This window comes from Malaclemys terrapin, chromosome 1 (genome assembly GCF_027887155.1).
Source record: "Malaclemys terrapin pileata isolate rMalTer1 chromosome 1, rMalTer1.hap1, whole genome shotgun sequence".
In the NCBI taxonomy this organism is placed as follows: Eukaryota; Metazoa; Chordata; order Testudines; family Emydidae; genus Malaclemys; species Malaclemys terrapin.
The window spans coordinates 187,812,630-187,831,376 of NC_071505.1; the positions used below are offsets into that span (position 1 = coordinate 187,812,630).

General features: G+C 42.4%; 1 protein-coding gene across 5 annotated transcripts in view; it reads right to left on the minus strand.

The window, feature by feature from the left end:
* Positions 1 to 18,747, minus strand: part of TIAM1 (TIAM Rac1 associated GEF 1) — a 267,806-nt gene that overhangs the window by 77,506 nt on the left and 171,553 nt on the right. For all 5 annotated transcript variants that reach the window (XM_054047952.1, XM_054047922.1, XM_054047939.1 and 2 more), the window contains 2 exons: positions 9,376 to 9,823; positions 4,847 to 5,019 (listed from right to left, as the gene is read on the minus strand). In XM_054047952.1, coding sequence (XP_053903927.1) covers positions 4,847 to 5,019; positions 9,376 to 9,823 — 621 coding nt within the window. The remainder of the gene's footprint in view (positions 1 to 4,846; positions 5,020 to 9,375; positions 9,824 to 18,747) is intronic.

An 18,747-nucleotide genomic window follows, 5' to 3' on the forward strand; every position in this document is an offset into this window, starting at 1 on the left:
TGAGGATGATAATTGAGAGGTCAGATATGAAATGATTACTTTGTGAAAAGTGTTTTTTGTCTTCTGTCATTTTTCTGTCATTCAAGAGCATAGTGATTGTCTGGTCTCACTCACATAGTTGTTGTTGGAGCATTTAATGCACTGCATATGTTGTGATAGGCATGTGTAGCCATGGATCTTGAAAGGTATGTTGGGGATATTGATCGCCATAACAGTGGAGAGATATCTGCAGGTTTTGCATCTGTTGTTCTGGCAGATCTGGTGCCACTTTGAATTGTTGTGTCCTGTTCTGTGGGGAGTTTGCTTTTCATGATGAGCTTAGTGAGGCTGGGGTTTGTTTGAAGGCCAGAAGAGGGGGTTCGGGAAATATTTCTTTCAGGATCTGCTCCCCATCAAGTATGAGTTGTAACTGCTTGATGATACCCCCTATGGGTTCCAATGTGGGGTGGTAGGGAAAACTAGGGGTGTGGGGTTAGTGGGGTGGGGGAGGGGTGTTTCTCCCCTGTATTCTTCCAGGGTATTTGGGTGGCTCTCTCCCTTCCACCACCAGAAGTTGGTCCAATAAAAGATATTATCTCATCCACTTTGTAGCTCTCATATCCTTGGACAAACATGGCTACAACGACACTGCAAACATATCTGGAGGGATGTCAACCTAAAAAGGCCATGAAGAAGAATGATCTTGACTTAAGGCACTGGACTGGTACTCAGGGGAGTTGGGTTCAGTTCCCAGTTCTGCTATGGATTTTCTGCATAACCTTGGGGAAGTTACTTAAGGCCTAACCAAAGGCTCCCACTGATTTCCTTGGGCTTTGAATCAGGCCCTTTGTCACTCTTTGTCTCAATTCCTCATATGAATAATGGAGATAATATTTCCCCACCTCACAAGGTGTTGCAGGGATAAATGTATTACTGTATGTGAAACACTCAGATATTATGGTGATGTGAGCTATTTAAAATCCTTGTTTTCCCCTCTCATGTCGGCAGCTAAGATTGCAGCATTTCCCAGACTTTGGAAAGCTAAACTCACCTTCAGGAACATGAAGGTAACTATACCCACCTTTGAATCCAATCTGTATTGTTAAAGGCCTACTCTTCTTATTCCACATAATTTCTATACACACCCTGCTGATCCCTTGCACTTGCCTCTCTCAAACTGTGCATGTATGGGGGTAGTTGGAGGAGGGGGGAATGCTGGACTAGTATACGTGACAGGGGTGCAGTTTCATGGAAGTCCAGCATTCTGATTTGAGATTTTTTTTACAGCTAAAGAAAATATTTCAAGTACTCCTTTTCCATCCTTACAAAATAAAAAGTAAATCGCCCTAACCCCCTTACTAAGCCCTCACTAATTTACAGCATATAGTGAAACAAAGTTTTATAGTCAACAATATGTTGTAAGAGATTCAATAGACTTCCTTTGCATGTCAACCTTTAACAGTAATCACATGAGTATTTGTCTTGTGGCTAAAGGACCTGCGAATAGCAGACCACCTTGTTCTAATTAAGCCTACTTATCCATAAATATCACCACCACCATCTGTTTTCTTCAGTCACCAGCAAAGAGGAGTAAGAAGACTGCCTCTTCCTACTCCACCAGAGGTTATCATTATTTGCTAAGGACCTGATCCAATTTTCATCGATGTCAATGAAAAGATTCCCAAGGAGGCCCAGTTCAGGAAAGCAATTAGGTACACGCAGAATCCCCTTTTACTTCTATGGGACTCAAAGGTGTGCTTAAGGTTAAGCATATGCTTACATACTAACCTGAACAGGGTTAGTTTCCTGAGTTCCCAGGAGCTGGATCAGGCCCATATTGACAGAATTAACATTATATCTCTTTCTTTGTTCTCTATTGATACCATAGAAATTGTACTGTATTTCCATGTTAAATCTAAACAAGCTCACAGCAATCTAATCAGCTCTCATTCACTGAGGAATTCACTAGAATTTGCCACCAATCCTGGTGATGAGTAGAACCTAACTTGGCGAGCAATGCTACTGAAATAATCAAACGGTCTGTGGAGTAAAGACTGCTAGTTGAGAGTTAGGATGGCAGCAGCTAGCCCTTATTGTATAAAACCCTTCTTTGTACAGATGATGGAGGAAAAATCATTAAAATAAGACAGATTGTTTTATTGTGTGATCAAATATATGGTAATCTACAGCACAATAATAATTGTAAAATGTCTTATTTCTCTTTTAAAATAGTATTTTTATATCAGATTCACTTCTTGTTAGGGGTTTTTTGTTTTGTTTTGTTTGGGAGGAGGGGGCGACTGTTTTTTGTTAAGCACTTTAACTCTTTTTTTGGACATGGAACAGGCTATTAAGCACGCAGACCAAGAGGATTGCTCTGCCTCCAGCGGAAAGGAAAAACCTTGTAAACAAGCTGCATGTATCTCAAATGTATGTGGTGTTGCAAGATACACTGAACTTCTGGCAAATGCATGTGACATCCACATGTAATGGATTTGTGTAGGCATGATAGGAACTGACTGAACAGGGAATTATAATGTAGGAGATGTCTGATGTCTCTGGACACAATGCAGTGAGAAAAGTTGTTACAAAAGGTATAATATTAAACTGTGGCTTTATGTTTCCTCTAAGCCTACAGTCTCCATTGGACAGAAATAATCTACTACTGTTCCCTGGTATTTTTTTTTAAACTAACTAGTATAACATTTTGTATTGTATGAATCTATGTGTACGTATTATTAGTAGCTAAGAAACACTGTTGAACAGCAGTGTACATGCTCCAGCAATTCTGTGTCCATAAGATTAAGCCCTGGGGCTACAATCACTTACAAATTATTTCCACAATTATGGCTGATTCCCCATCCCTTTCCCCAAATCCACCCCTGCATTTTCTTCTAATTCTCTTCCTTTAGAGTTACATGGGTTCCACTATGTAGAAGACCTTCCTCCAAAAAAAGGGGGGGGGCGGTTCATAAGTCACAAGAAAACAATAATTTACTTTGAAAAGGTTCTCTTTTGCTCTTTCCCACATTAAGTTACATAAAAATCTAGTCATGACATTATGACACAGAGCTTTTAACGAATAAGGCCTTGAGTTGCCACAAAAGAAATGTATTGAATGTGACCTTTTCTGTATTTAGCCTCTACTGGCATTAATTTTACAAGAAGGGAGGTTTTCCAAAAGAAATGCAAATGAAAGATTTTATACTCATGTAAATGGTTTCACAGCTTATTTAATTCATGCTGAGGCCACATGCTACTGTATTTGCCCCCTGGATGGAAGCACACCAAGATGACAAAAAACACCTCCTAAGAGAAAGGCATTGGGGAGTGGTGGAGGAAGCAGCGAAGAAAATCAAATATTAGTTATGGAAAAATATACTGGGGTTTCAGCAATGTAAATGAGGGTAGAATTTAGCCTTTTGTGTGTATAAATATCATGGGCCAAGATTATCAACAGCATAGCCACACTGAAGTCAATAGACCTATGACAATTTACAGCAATTGAGGATCGGGCCCCATGTTTATAAAAGCTGGGCATACTTTTGAGAGGTTTGCTTTTAAAGGTTTATTAAGAAATGTTGGGGAGAATCATTCTGCAAGAGTGGACTGGAATATAAAAATATAGTAAAATCCAGACATTTTTTCCATTTGATCAAAGATTTACATTCCCAAATTGTCACTAGACAAAACAAAATTCACTGATTGAGAAAATCTGCAACAAATAGCTAGGCTTATAAAGTGATAAGGGTGTAGCTGGGAAATGACTGCTCAATGCAGGCTGATCATTCCATTTGGTAAAAAAAAGAATGTCAGATCATAGCTAACAGGAGTTTTTGGTGTGAAAGGAATGCTGGATTGGACCCCAAAAAACCAATCAGAGTAACAAAGACAGTTGAAAGGTAGAGCTATTTTTTAATCAGATAAGCATCTGGCCATTGTATAGTTTTAGGTTTTCTTTAAGCTGCTAATAAACTATAAATTGTAAATAAAGCAGAAAAGTAGCTGATTTTAATATCTAAAATCTGCAAGACATTTAGAACCATAGTATGCACTGACCTAGGAAAGTGAAATGTTCAGTGGAGTCTGTTGTGAGTGGTGTGGGATTCCGCACTGTGAACTGTAATGAAAAGAACCTGTGGACCTCCAAATATTTCCTGCTAATTCACACAACTCATGCTCATGTACATTTCTCAGGTCTTTCTGTAAGGTCCCATCTTCAATTGCATATTTACTGTGACGGGGGGTTGTGTTTTAGCCATGGGCATAGTTTGGCGGGTTGCAACACCCCCCAAAACGCAAGCCTGGGGCAGGTGCAGAATTTGCCACTTACCCCTCCCCTGCAAACGCATGGCCCTATTGGCCTGACTGGAGCTGCCCTCCCAAATATAGAAGTCAAACTACATGTGGTAGTGCTATGATGTTAGCCCTTCTGGGGCAGTATATACTGTAGTTTGGTCTTGCCTGTGGAGGTGGGAGCAAACCGTGTTATAACCATAGCACTAAGTTGTATTAAAGTTCTGGCTTTCATAGGGTTGCAAAACCACTTGCTAACGTTACCGGTTGACTTTAAATCTATCTACACAAGCAGAGAGCACAGCGAGTTATAAAATAGTAGACTTGGGACTGTACAAGGGACTTGAATTTGGTGTCAAGCCCCCTCAGGGTTGTTTTCTCTACATAATGAATGAATGCTACTGAGCAGGAACTCCATCCTTTCTACTCGCCTAGAGCAAAGTCCTGACCCCACTGAAGTCAATGGGAATTTTGCCATGAATTTCAATGGGGTCAGAATTTCACCCTGGTTTGCAAGATGAACAAAAAGGTTAAAAAGAACAACTCTGTATAACTCAAGTACAGAACTAACCTGAAAGAGAAATGCATCCCCAAGGGAATTACTGAGGCAGAAAACAAAGTCTTTCTTTGGGTGCTCGGGCACTGCTTGCACTATACTGTTTTCCACCCAGACAGCGTGCTTTGGGATGCTGTTGTGGTCTATTCCAGATCTGCCATCACTCTCGTAGAAGAATAATGTACATCCTAGGAAAAACACGAGAAAGGCATTAGCAAGCAGCATATTTAAATACCATAAAACCACATCTATTCAATGCTTTGTTGCAGAAGAATGTAGCCCTAATCCTCTGAGTCCTCCAAAAATGAAAATTAAATCAATATATACTTGGGCAGCTATAGCAATGCCTTTTTATGGATTTTCCACACAGGGTACGTCCAGACTACCCGCCGAATCGGCGGGTAGTAATCAATCTATTGGGGATTGATAAATCGCGTCTCATCTAGACACGATATACCGATTCCCGAACGCACTCCCGTCGATTCTGGAACTCCACCAAGGAGAGCAGCGGTAGCGGAGTCAACAGGGGAGCCGCAGCCATCAATCCCACGCCGTAAGGACCCAAGGTAAGTTGAAATAAGATACGTCGACTTCAGCTACGCTATTCCCATAGCTGAAGTTGCATATCTTACATCGACCCCCACCCCCCACCCCTAGTGTAGACCAGCCAACAGACTACTTAAAATCTATTGGTCTGGTAAGAGACATCTGAAGGAAGTTTTTCAGTATGTACCACCCAGTTCCCAGTATCACTGATGGCAGTCCTAAAGGTAAATCTCTTTACCATCTACTGACAGTGTACTCCTCTGCGTTTGGAAACATGGGCGAAATGCTTAAAAGTGACTTTCTACCTATATTTGCTCCCAACCATACTTTATTGCAATAGTGTTCGCACCTTTGGTACAAACTCACACGCCTTTTTTTGTTTTTTTAAAAACACTGTATTAACCATTTAATTTTATGCCCTATTTCTCTTTCCAGAACCTGCCCTCATTTCTGCTTTCATTCAGGACAATTAAGAGCTTCTGTCAGGCACAGCAGTGGCCTGTGAACTGACAAGCATTGTCCCAGGAAACCTAAGCGGGAACAGTCTCCTCTCTCCGCCCAACAAGCAACCAGATTGAGAAAAAAGAGTGGCAGGAGACACAGAAAGAACCAATGCAAATCTGCTGATGAGCAAGGGTGGTGTGTATGAGCCTTTCTGAAGGAAAGAGATAGTGGAAGCAGGAATTTGCATCTGGATAGGCCTCGCGCTACACTGGTAGGACCTGACTCCTCGAATCATCAAAAGCCAGCAATACTGGTAGAATGAATTTAGTGAATATAGCTACCCATTAACTGCAGTGACACTAAGGGATACGCTTAGACCACTGCTATGAGAGATCATTCCATCAATATACTCTTTTTTCTTCCACCCTCAAATGTGAAGGTGCTGGAGAACAGCCTTGGAGACGTGGATTGTTCACAGAAGCAATATGTCACAGGCCAAAGGATGTGAGAGGATACTTCATTCGCCAGGGCCCATTCAACTCTTGGCCTCTGAGATTACAAGCGACGGTGCCTCTCTTCCCTGCCCGCTCAGCCCCGATAGTGCACAGTGCCGGGGCATGCCGTGGGATGTCCATATTCTAACATTGTTTGGGTTTTTATTCTTGGTGTTGGGGGGTTGTTGGGTTATTTTGTCTGTACCATGGATGGGAAAATACAGGTACAGATGGAAGCTGTGAACACAATTCTTTAAGGCGGCTCTGTAACCATGTTGCCCTATCAGTGTGACAAAAATTAAAAACCCCAATATGTCAGAAGGTGGACTCCCCTCAGAATGCCAGACTACTGTGAGCTAGCACAATTAGCCTTATAGAGTAGATAGGCCCTCAGGGAAACCATTGTCCTGCTTAAACTGTCTCGCAACTACTAGTTACTATGGTTCCTTGAAGGTAGAGATCAAGGTTTTTTTAATGACTGAAACCCGATGAATAAGTGAAAAAATAGATTAGACTGAGTTATTCCCACTGAAAAAAAATTAATGAACAAAAACAAAAAAACCTTTGTTCCCCTGCAATGTTTTAGCTATTGATCAATGTGTTATCAACATGGGGGGGGGGGGGGGGGGGAATCCCTGTGCATTTTAGGTGAAGACAGCCTATAACTTAGAGGCTTCATGCAAAAAATCTTTACAATTTTCAGGCAAAATATAGTTAGTCTGTAACTCTAGGATCTCTGCAATTTCTGCTACTATTCAATATTATATAAACATTTTAATTTAATAATGAAATTTCTAGCTTTTTCTGTTGAAAATAGTGGTCAGAATGGAAACTGATGCATGGTTACCCCTTTAACCCAACGTTGGAGAAAACTATTTGCAGCCAAACACTAGCAGCTGTTAACTTCAAAGCTTAGTTTAAATGCGATGTTATTAAGTCACAGCAATCTAAGACACAAACATTTGACTTGAGACAAGGCACTTTAAAGTAACATAGCATTTATGCTCATCCTTCCCCTTTCCCCCCCCTCCCAGATGGCTCTTTGTTTACCAATTCTTCACAGCCAGCCTTTCCTGTCACACTGCCTCAGCTAGAAGGAGATTAGGGGTTCTCTCTGCTCCCTCAGCCGTGGAATTTCTCTTCTTTTATTTCCCCAACCTCTGTAACAATTGCAATGAAGGGCTGGCACTCACAATTTGTTTTTAAATTGCTGCTACAAACACTGGTACATGCCACCTGGCAAGAGTTGTGGAGTCAGAACCTATTCTTCATCTCTGGAACTCAGCAGGTACCTTTCCAATGGCTAATCTCTAAGGGACAGTCAACATAAAAAAGCAAAACTATGTCAGGGAACCTAGTTACAATATGGTTTTCCCCTTGACCTGGTTAAAACATGGTTCCATTTTGTACACAAGACTTGGTCATGCAAAAACCTTTGGTAGTCCTATCTACATTATGAAATAGAGCTGTGTTGTTACCAGTCCCCTGACAATTCTACTCGTAGTGTACACAGACTCTTACAGAGCTGGGAAATGGATGACTGAGTCCAAATATGAGCTTGGTTTCTCCACTTCGCTGTTTAAGATGATTGCGCAGAGATTCTCAGAAGGCTACTTACAGATCCAATTTTAACCTACTGTGCCTGTTTCTTTACTATTGTTATTATTTATTTGTATTATAGTAGTACCTAGAGGCCCCACCTGAGATCACCACCCCATAGTACTAGGTGCTGTACAAACACACAGTGAGAGAGAGCTCCTGCCCCAAAGAGCTTACAATCTGGTCAGGACAGACAAAAGATAGCAGGAGAAGAAGGTCACAGAGGTCTTTCCAAAGGTCACAAAGCAGGTGTGTGAACCAGAAATAGAACCAAAGTCTTCTGAGTCCCAGTCCAGTGCCCCATCCATTAGGCCACACTGCTGCTCCTGTTCATACTATTCAAGGCCTTGTCCATACTACGAGCTAAAATTGTACTACAATTATTTATAGTCTCACAGTATGCAGAACCCTCAATCAGGATCGGCACCCCATTGTGCTAGGCACTGTACAAACATACACAAAGACACAGTCCTTGCCCCAAAGAGCTTACCACTGAATGACAGCTGTCACACGGTGGGTACTAGCACAGTTCTAGCACCAATTCCATGATCACAGCAGACAAGGATTTCATTTATAACACTTTTATAAACATGCTTTTCAGAGAAATGTGCATGCTGGTCAGGGAAGCCATGTTAGATCCAATAGTTGCTAGCATGATTTTAAGCATAGTGTAGACTCTGCCTTAGAAGCAGCACAGCAAATTAATTTTGACAAAAGCACATACCGCAATTGTGAGTGAGTGGCCATTAAAAAAATTCCCAAAGAAAATCAAGAACATTCTCTGATACTTCCCTACTAATTTTGCAATTTTTTCCAGCGGCTTTGGTAAGAGTGCTACTGGCATTGATTTTTCTTTCATCATTTCTTTTTTAAACAAGCATAAAAGAAGCATTCATATTACCATTTGGTAGACGTGCCTTGTCTATTAAATGTGTAATCAGAGATTTCACTCAATTTAATAAAATCACTAGAAACGACATGGCTTACGCGTTGTAATGATGCTCACTCTGTAATATGGGAGCACCCCGTTAAACATAGATCTGATGTTTATATTCCTGTATAATGTCTCTTTAAACAAAAGCTCACTGTTGTAATGATTATTGTTTTGATTCCAATAGTTATATGGCAAGGGTCTGTAAACTTGTTAATACCACATAAATAAATAAATAGTTTTTTTTTAAAAAGGCAGCATTCAGCTACTTGTTTTGGATAGAAAACACAAAGAATTATACCTTAAAGCCCCAATTTTGCAGTTAGCTCTATGTGGGCACAGAGGCATGCCCAAGTGGTGCTCACTGAGGGATCAGAGCTGAACTTTGCATGTTGATAAAAACATTTAAAAATTAAATCAGATCAAGGCCTCTAGATTTTGATGCTATAGGCCAAATTCTGTGCTAATTTACATCCTCGATGACCCTTTGATATCTATGTAAATTATTAATGACAGTCTATCTGATATACCTTTTAAGGAAACCCAATAGTGTTTCCATTTCCTGCGTGTAGCCGACTCCACTTTCTTATTCTTTTTGTGCACCAGAAAATTTTTCACTGCAAGAGCCCCAGCTTTCCGTACAGTGCCCTGGCCAGCTGTAAGGAGAATGTCAGACTGCCCTGGAGAACTCAAGGTACCACTGCTTTGCTCATCACTCAGGGTTGAACCAGCTTCTTCCAAGTTCTCGCTGTTGGTGGTGCTCATTTCCAGCTCCCTTCGGAAGTTCTCATACACTCCCTGACGGACCCCATCTCCTGTAGAGCTGCTGCCGCTATCGCTGCCAATGAAAGCTCGACTAGCCGTTGGAGAATAGCTAGAGTTTGTAGCATTTGAACGTCTGGAGAGGAGGTCTGTATCGGTGGTTACGCCCTCGATTCCACTGTCAGCAAATTCACTCCCTTCACCTGCATTCACATCCTGGTTAAAAAAAAAGGAAACAACATCATATGAAGGTAGCTGATATACTATCCTACCCTGGCATTCTGAAGAGGCTAAAAGAGCCTGAAGTTTCCCTGATTGTATCAAATTTCTTCACATTCCTTCTTTGCTTGACATTGGAGCTTCCTTAAATCTGCCCTGTGAAGACAAGTGGCTGGAAGAATAGGTATTCTAGCAGGGCTTCCGGCAACAATTTAGGAAAGACCATACAGTTTTAGTATGTGCCCCACCACCATAGTAAGTTGGGGGAGAGAGGGGAAACAACTTAAATTGTTTACCCTAGACTAAGTTAATGGTGATATCAAGTTTTCAGGAAGGAAAGCATGTGACAGCAAAATCAATGACAATGTCTGGGGAAGCAGTCATCATCCATGAGGCTCAGAGAGGAAAACACTGTTATTGTATATTCACACTTACAACTGAGACTCTCTCTTAGGCATCCTATGATTGCCACTTGACATTTATATAACTAAAGATGTACTTTTCCTGTAGGTGGATATGTATTAAAAATTGTAGCATTCCCACTCCCCGAAAGTAAGGACTCGTTCTTTATAAATGCTACATATCAACAGAGACTTGCGAGTCTGTCTACATGCGCTGTTTAGAAGAATAACTACTTCCTCACCCAATCAGTAAATCCAGTTCTTCTGGTCAGTTTTGATTTCAATACATTCATTAATAAAGTACCTTCTTAGACCCCAATACTGCAAGCTGCTCTGGACTGTTGTACCCCTTCATCCACACAGCGCTCCACTAACTTAAATGGGACTCCATATGGGTGCAGAGATCCTCCTGCACAGACCAACTTTCCGGGTCAGGATCTTATTTTTTGCTTTTCCATACACCTGTTTTGGAAACCATTAATCTCCTCAGTTCCTTGCAACACAGAGAATAAGGGGATGCTTAGAGAAACAGAGCCAGTGCTGCTGAGAAACCACGCATTTACAACAGACTGTCACAGACTGATTTTCTCATCTCATCTCAAAATGCAGAAAGGTGCAGGGAAAATACAAATTCTTAATCTAAGTTCCTAAAATTCTATATGTGTCAGACACCACACGTGTGAGGGGTAGTCACAGCATTTCCACCAGCTTCACATCTATGCAATTCCAACTCTCTCAGTGAACTTTAAAACTGAAGCACCTCCGTGCTGAATCAGGCTGAAGATATCTTACAGGATACAAATCAGGAGATTTAATAAAGGAACAATGAATACCTTTTGCACTTGGTTGGATTTTTTTTTTTTTAGAGACGTATGTAACTCTTATAAGTAACTAATTTCTAATTTGACATAGACCATTGTGTAGCACAAGTTAAAAAAAAATCACTTGAGTTTTTAAGCATATTCTAATTTTAGGAAAACAAAGTTAATTGTTTGATTCAAGTAATGATTTAACAGACATTTAGATTTCTAGTAATCTTTTTATTCATGCTATGTAGTATGTATAAAGTTAATTCTAAATATATTGCTTCTCTAATTTTTATTCAAAACATACAAAATAATGTGTGTTTGTTTTTAAATAAAGTCTCACTAAAACAGACCCATCAATGCAGGGGAGTAATGGAAATATGATTTGTCCTCTTGGCAACATTTATAAAAATTGTGCTTGATATTCTGTTTGCCAGACCATGAGAATTCTCTGAAAAAGAGGCATAATCGTAGTAGTTGAAGCACAGAACTGAAACCCAGGAACTCCTAAGTTCTAATCCTAGCTCTGACACAGATTCATAGTGTGTCCTTGAGCAAGTCACATAAAAGATCTGCCTTGGTTCCCATATCTGTAAATGGGGTTAATACCACATGCCTCTCAGGAATGTTGTACCGGTTAGCTGATGTTTGTAAAACACTTGACAAGATGAGCAGCTCTGCATAACTACATTATCTACACTCAGAAGTATTGTACAACAATCATTATAACCATGCAGTGATCCATGGAATAGACTAGATGGTTCAAAAAGCTTCCTTACAACTCAATGATTTTAGGATTCTACCCTGTCCTCAATATCTTCTCACCAACACCCCAAGATCTTCTAAAAAACTGAGGTCTACATTACCACTTACTTTGGTATAACTTACATTGCTCAGGAGTATAAATAAACTACCCCCATGAGCGACGTAACTTACATCGACCTAAGTGCCGGTGTGGACAGCGCTATGTTGGTGGGAGCGCTTCTCCCACCGACATAGCTACCACCTCTCATGGAGATGGATTTATTATGTCGACAGGAGAGCTCTCTCCTGCCAGCACACAGCGTCTTCACCAGACATAGTGCAGCTGCACTGATGTAGCGTATTTAGTGTAGACTAGCCTTGAGATTCTGGCCCTGCAGGGGGATTAGAATCCGAATACATAAAAGGGAGAATAGATCAAAACTTGTTGCCAGTTGATATTCATCCAGTACTGTTCGCCTTTAGGAATTAGAATGTCACATTTAGTGAGATGAGTATCTTAAACGGTCTGCTGTATAAATGGTCTATAGGTTAGTAAGGTTAAGAGCATTCATCAGACAGGTTTTTGCCTTCGGGCCTTATACTGTACTGTCTGCTGGTTCCCATCAGAGGGTTATAATCAGTTTGAGAGTGTCACATGAAATTTTCTAATGACACCTTGAAATATTATAATCTGCACACTGATAGGGTCTCAATTAAAGAGTTCAGCAGAAAGTCAGAAAGTCACCGAGGGTTATTATGCATTTTCGGGGAGGGGAAGAGGGGGAGAATTAGAGACTGAACGTGTTGTCCGCTGTATCAAGTGGAGAAAGACAGATGGGTTTTGATTAAGGAATAATAGAAAAAATGTCAAATTTGGGTGACTGAAGTTAGGCACCAAACTAACATTTTGGCTGGATTTTCAAAGGTGGTGAGCACCCATGGCTCCAACTGATCAGATCATCTAATACAGATAATATAACTTTAGGCACCCACGTTTCAAATTTTTGGCCAAGAATGTGGTGACTGCTGTGCATTACACAGATTAAGGGACAGTCCTGTGTGCTTCTATTAAAGAATACTCAACATTTCTTTCACAATTGCTCAAACACCAGCCTAACACCCAGGATTATAGTGACACTAATGTCCTCTTAAAGGGAGACTATCAGAGTTCTGGATCTGTTACAGGAAGGGCCAGGGAGGCATTCTAATATCACAGGTTAGCACTTAAGGCACAAAAGCACATTTCATTCCTGGGTAAAAGGAATTACCAGGGAACAGGTTTGGAATTGACAGGTTACGACGTACACTGTATAGGGATTTTATGTTCTCTCTGGAATTCATGTCTCCAGCTCACAGGGGAGGGATAGTTCAGTGGTTTGAGCATTAGCCTGCTAAACCCAGGGTTGTGAGTTCAATCCTTGAGGGGGCCATTTAGGGATTTAGGGCAAAGATCTGTCTGGGGATTAGTCCTGCTTTGAGCAGGGGGTTGGACTAGATGACCTCCTGAGGTCCCTTCCAACCCTGATAGTCTATGAGACTAGATTCTTCGTAATTGAGAAAAGAAAAAAGAAAAAAAACACCACTGCACTTAGGGCCTGATCCAGCAAAGTGTTGACCACATTTCCAAAGGTAGGAGGTGTCTGATGAGAACAATGCATGTGCTTTTGGAGCCTATGGTTTTTTGCTGTTTTAACAGAGTATAATTTGCAACGGGCAAATTTATTCTAGAACTCCACAGAAATACCACTATAGGGCTTCTTTTTGTTTCTTTTGGAGTTTGTTTAGGTTCTGACTAAAATCCTTGTCTAAAATCTTCTAAAATGCAGGAATGACACCTGATAGTTTATTCTTTGCCAGGGAAATCCCCAATTTAAGCTCCCAGTCCTGCAACTAGTTCTCTCTAAGCAGATGCAGACCTGCACCCAGGCAGAATCCCGGGGGAACCACATGCAGGAAGTTCATTGGAAGACTCGGGCCAAAATCTGTATTGCCATCCCATCGCCTCTCCACTTTTATTTGCATACCTACAGACCTGGGGCAGAACATCTGCTTTGTCTTAGAGAAAGAGAGCAAGCTATCTCCTTGAAGGCAGAAAGAGCAAGGAGCTCAACGGAACGAATGTTCATGTCTTAAATCTCAGAACCAGAAAAGGTTTTAATCCATAAAGAATATGAACCAAACAAATACAGACATCTATGAGTTTGCCCTTCTGACTAAATTTTTGCTATTTGGAGTGTGAGGAGAAAGCAGGAGAATTATTAGCCTATGAACTGAAATCAACAGAATCCAGCAGGAGCAGTGCAGCCATCTAGGATAAAAATAGTACTCTATTTAGCAAGTCAATAGTTATTAACCTAACATTCCAAGGCTTTTACCAGAACTTCTATGCATCTGCAGATGCAGAGGATGATGGAAGTACTTGCTTACATTCACATCTGAGGATGCATTGGTTTTAAACACCCAGACTGAATTAGAAGAGGCTAAGCAGACTATACAGTTGTCTACTAAGGGGGTGGGGTGTGAAGAGATGCATGGCCAGATAGATTCACTACAGAATTTTAAAATCTACAGTTAGATCAAATACCTTTTGCTGTTGTTACCAATGCTGATTGAGACCAGCAAGAAGACTCCCTACCAGAGACAATAATAACCTTCATTAGGGTTACCATATTTTGTGCCTCCAAATGGAGGACACTCCACAGCCCCCGGCCCCGCCCCCAGCCCCGCCCCAACCCCGCCCCCTCCCCAAAGTCTCCGCCCCCTCCCCTGCTTCCCGCGAATATTTGATTCGCGGGAAGCCTGAAGCAGGTAAGGGGGGGTGTGGGGGGAGGAGGCGCGGCCCAGGCTGGCCCCCGGCGGCTCCAGCCTGGTTCGGCTCGGGCCCTGGGGTGCCGGCCCCAGCCAACCACCCCCGGCCCGCCCAGCACTGCCGGCCCCCGGCGGCCCAGCGCACCCCCCGGCTCCCGGCCCCAGCTCCCGGCCCGGCTCCCCGCCCCGCGGGCTCGGCTCCCCGGCTCCCGGCTCCCCGCGGGCTCGGCTCCCCGCCCCGCAGGCTCGGCTCCCCGGCTCCCGGCCCCGCGGGCTCGGCTCCCCGCCCCGCAGGCTCGGCTTCCCGGCCCGGCTCCCCGGCCCCCGGCCCGGCACTGTGACCCTGGCCCGGCACTGCGCCACTGGTTCCCGGCCCGGCACCATGCCCCCGGCCCCGCACCGGCGCCGGCCCCGGCCGAGCACCACCGAGCCCTCCCGATTTTCCCGGACATGCCCGGCTTTTGGGGATTTCCCCCCGGACGGGGATTTGAGCCCCCAAAACCCGGACATGTCCGGGAAAATCCGGACGTATGGTAACCCTACCTTCATAAGAGCCCTGCATAATGAAGTGAGAATATCACTGCTTTGTTAAAGACACAGACCAACATCACTGATAAACCAAAACTTAGTGAAAACATTAGCAATCTAGTTATGTAATATTATACATACTAATCAGGTTTCACATAAAGTAAGCTGGGAGCAGAGAGTATGATAGGGCTATTATACAATGTCAAGCAAGCAAGTTTACAAGATATTGTAGTGTCTGTGAACTCATTAGATGCCAAAGATACATTTGATCATACAGCATGGCCACATTTCTTGAAAATCCTTGATTTGTTCAGAAGACATATAAACCTTCATGTTTCAGAGAATAAGTCAACCTCAGACTACTGGGGATTAGTAAAAATCTTTCTAACTGCCTACTGCAAGATTTCTTGCACATTCTTCTGAAGCAGCTGATGTTGGCCCCGTCAAAGACAGGATAGAAGAACCGCTGGTCTGATCCAATATGGCGACTCTTACATCCCTAAACAATTCCTTCTTCACTTGGGCCTGGTCCCCATTAAGCCCCCACTTCGGACTAAGGTACGCAAATTCAGCTACGTTAATAACGTAGCTGAATTCGAAGTACCTTAGTCCGAACTTACCGCGGGTCCAGACACGGCAGGAAGGCTCCCCCGTCGATGCCGCGTACTCCTCTCGGCGAGCTGGAGTACCGGCGTCGACGGCGAGCACTTCCGGGATCAATCCGGGATCGATATATCGCGTCTTAACCAGACGCGATAAATCGATCCCAGAACATCGATTTCCTGCCGCCGGACCCTCCGGTAAGTGAAGACGTACCCTTGGATGTGAATCACTCTTTACAAGTGAACCAAGTTCAATGGGCGGTGGTTGGAGAGTGTCATTCTTTGAAGAGGCTCCCACCAGAAGTGTCCACTGTCTCCACTCCTCTTTGTGTTTAGCAATAGAACCATTAGCAATTAAAATTCAACAGTACCCTAAAATTGTACATAACTTGTTAGAGACATTAATTTGGCAAGCTCCAGAGAAAGATGTTAAAATGGAATGGACGCCCAATAAAACTGAGAGGTGACCTTATGACCGAATGATAGTCTTCAGTCCGGTGCTAAGGTGTATCATCATCTGGCACCCATGTTGCTTTGCTCAAGCCCCACTGTAGCATAATCCTGCCCTCCAAATTAATAAAAAAATCCATTGTCGAGAAACTTGAGGCATGCAAGCAATCAACACTTCAGAAGATGTGTTTGCCAGGAAACAACTCAAAACCTTTCAGAAACTATGGTAAATTATGGATTTCATTCTTATCTGACTTGGAGAAAATGTTTTAAAACAGCAATAGAGAAACTTGAAGGTATCTCTATGAGTCACCCTCACTGGGAGGAACATAATCTTGAAAGCTAATGGAAAGCAAGCTGCATCAAGCTTATGTTATATAAATTGCTTAAGAGTGAGAGGAACTGTAACATTGACATGAGTGCAATATGGGATCACAACACTGGATAGACCATCTCAACCAAAAATTGGGAGTTGATACTGAAGAATGTTTAGAAGACATATGTAGATCTGTGACATCTACTAGGCTTAAAAGAATTAAATTGGCATCCACAGATCAAACTTGGTAGTGCAAGGCAAAATAAAGGTTTCTTTGTATATGTTCTGTGGAAGTGCCCTATAAAGTACTATAGAAGAGATATACTGACAAGCGACATTTGCTTTACACACTGATACAAAATTATTGAGTCTGTTGCCTTTGGACATTCCAGTAGTTTACATATGCTGACATCTAAGAGAAGCTCTGGTTCTTCATTCTTGTGCATCAAATGCTATGTGCTTGTGCAATAGCGCTTCAGAAATTACAAAATTAGAAACTGCAAAATTTGAAAGATGGCATTACAAATCTGATCCTATTGATGCTGTCTGAAATGGTTCAGTAGGATGGCACTTTTTTTCTTTCCTTGAAAGAATCTTTAGATAACTAGATATTAGCCTACTCCTCTAGATTCTTTCCATACCAACAAACACCACTTGTATCTTGACAGGGTTGAGTCACAGTCAGGTGGTTTCTGTCCAGTCTTGGTCATAGCCTGGCAGAGCGGAAAGACGGTAGAATATGGATTCAGTGTAGAGGAGTGGTAGAGCTGATCATCATTAGATTATGGCTGCCTGACGTTACAGCTATAAGTGTTCCCCTCTCTCCCAATTGCCTTGTATACACATTGAATAGAAGGGATAACAAGATATAACCAAGGCCAAGATATAACCAAGGACTCGGCTGGACCTAAATTTTGCAGCAAGCCACCCTGGTTTCTGTTATATGCAAGTGAGGCAAATGAAAACTCTTGAGGCCAGTTCTGCTGAATTAAAAAATGGAGATTTTTATTGAACTAACTATGGAAAGCATAACAGTCAGTACAATATTCCTTGGGATGTTTATTTTTTCAGTCAATTCAATTTATGTTTCACTGCCCCCTCTCCCCCCATTCTCCCCTTTCAGCATGGTGCAGAATTTTGTACTGACAATGCATAACAGCAGGGAAAGGCTTTCAGTGGGGAAGCTGGGTGTTTTGACAGCTGGGTAAGAGACAGTGGGGATTTCTGCCCCAGGAAAGCGTAGGAAGTGGTTTGTGTTTTGTGCACCCGCAAAGCAGTTGAGAATGGCAAGCAGACACATATCCTCTTTCCCGGCTCCCCTTGTGGGATGGATTGACCTAGTCTATAAATTGTGGGCAGGGGGACTTGAACTCCTTTTCCTTCCTCAGCAAAAATCGACAGCAACCAGGTGCCTATTGCCGCCAGCCATGTTAAATATGCACATCGGCTGAATATCTCTGGTAAAATGATCAGCAGTGAAGTAGTTAATAAGGCTGACATTCAAATTGCTTCCACTCGGCTTCAGCATTCAAGCCCCAGTGCAATAGTTGGAGCAGCTCACATTTGCTACACACTATTGTTTGAGGCTGTTTGCAGACTTGGGAGGATACTGCTCCATCAGGTTAGACTCCGTTCATATGCTGAAGTTTTCCTTTGCAGCTATATGGGCTACAATTTTTCTTGTTTAAAAATGAGAGCATAGATTCTGGAACACACAGTAACAGGACAATAGACTCTTCAATAGCAGATTGGAGCATTACCGTGGGATCTTAGGTACAAGTGGCTTTTTCATGGCTTTCAGCACTGATTTCAGCAAGACACGAGTAAAGGCAGAATAAGACTGTAACCGAGTAAAGTCTGATTCTTGCAATGCTCTGTACATAGGACTACATTACAATGTCTTTCTATACCCTCAAAGACTCATACAGACAGTGCCCTCTTTGCTGTCAATAGCGGCACAGAAAGTCTCCACACCTAGATCTTAGAGTTCTTGAGGACTGTGGCTCTTAACCCTTTTGCCTATGGATGACGTGTTGAACTAGCCCCTCAAAACTCACCTTTCTTACAACCCAATGGTCCACCCAGATGAAGAAAATTCCGATTGGGAAATAATGCTAAGCATAAAACACAAGGGTATTCTGACCACACTGGAGTTAAATAAACAGTAACATGCTTCATCCAACTCCATGAAGTAAAAACGCGGGGTTAGATTTATTTACTCTAATTAAAAGTCAATTCCTTGAAAATGTCACTGAGGGGGTGGAGG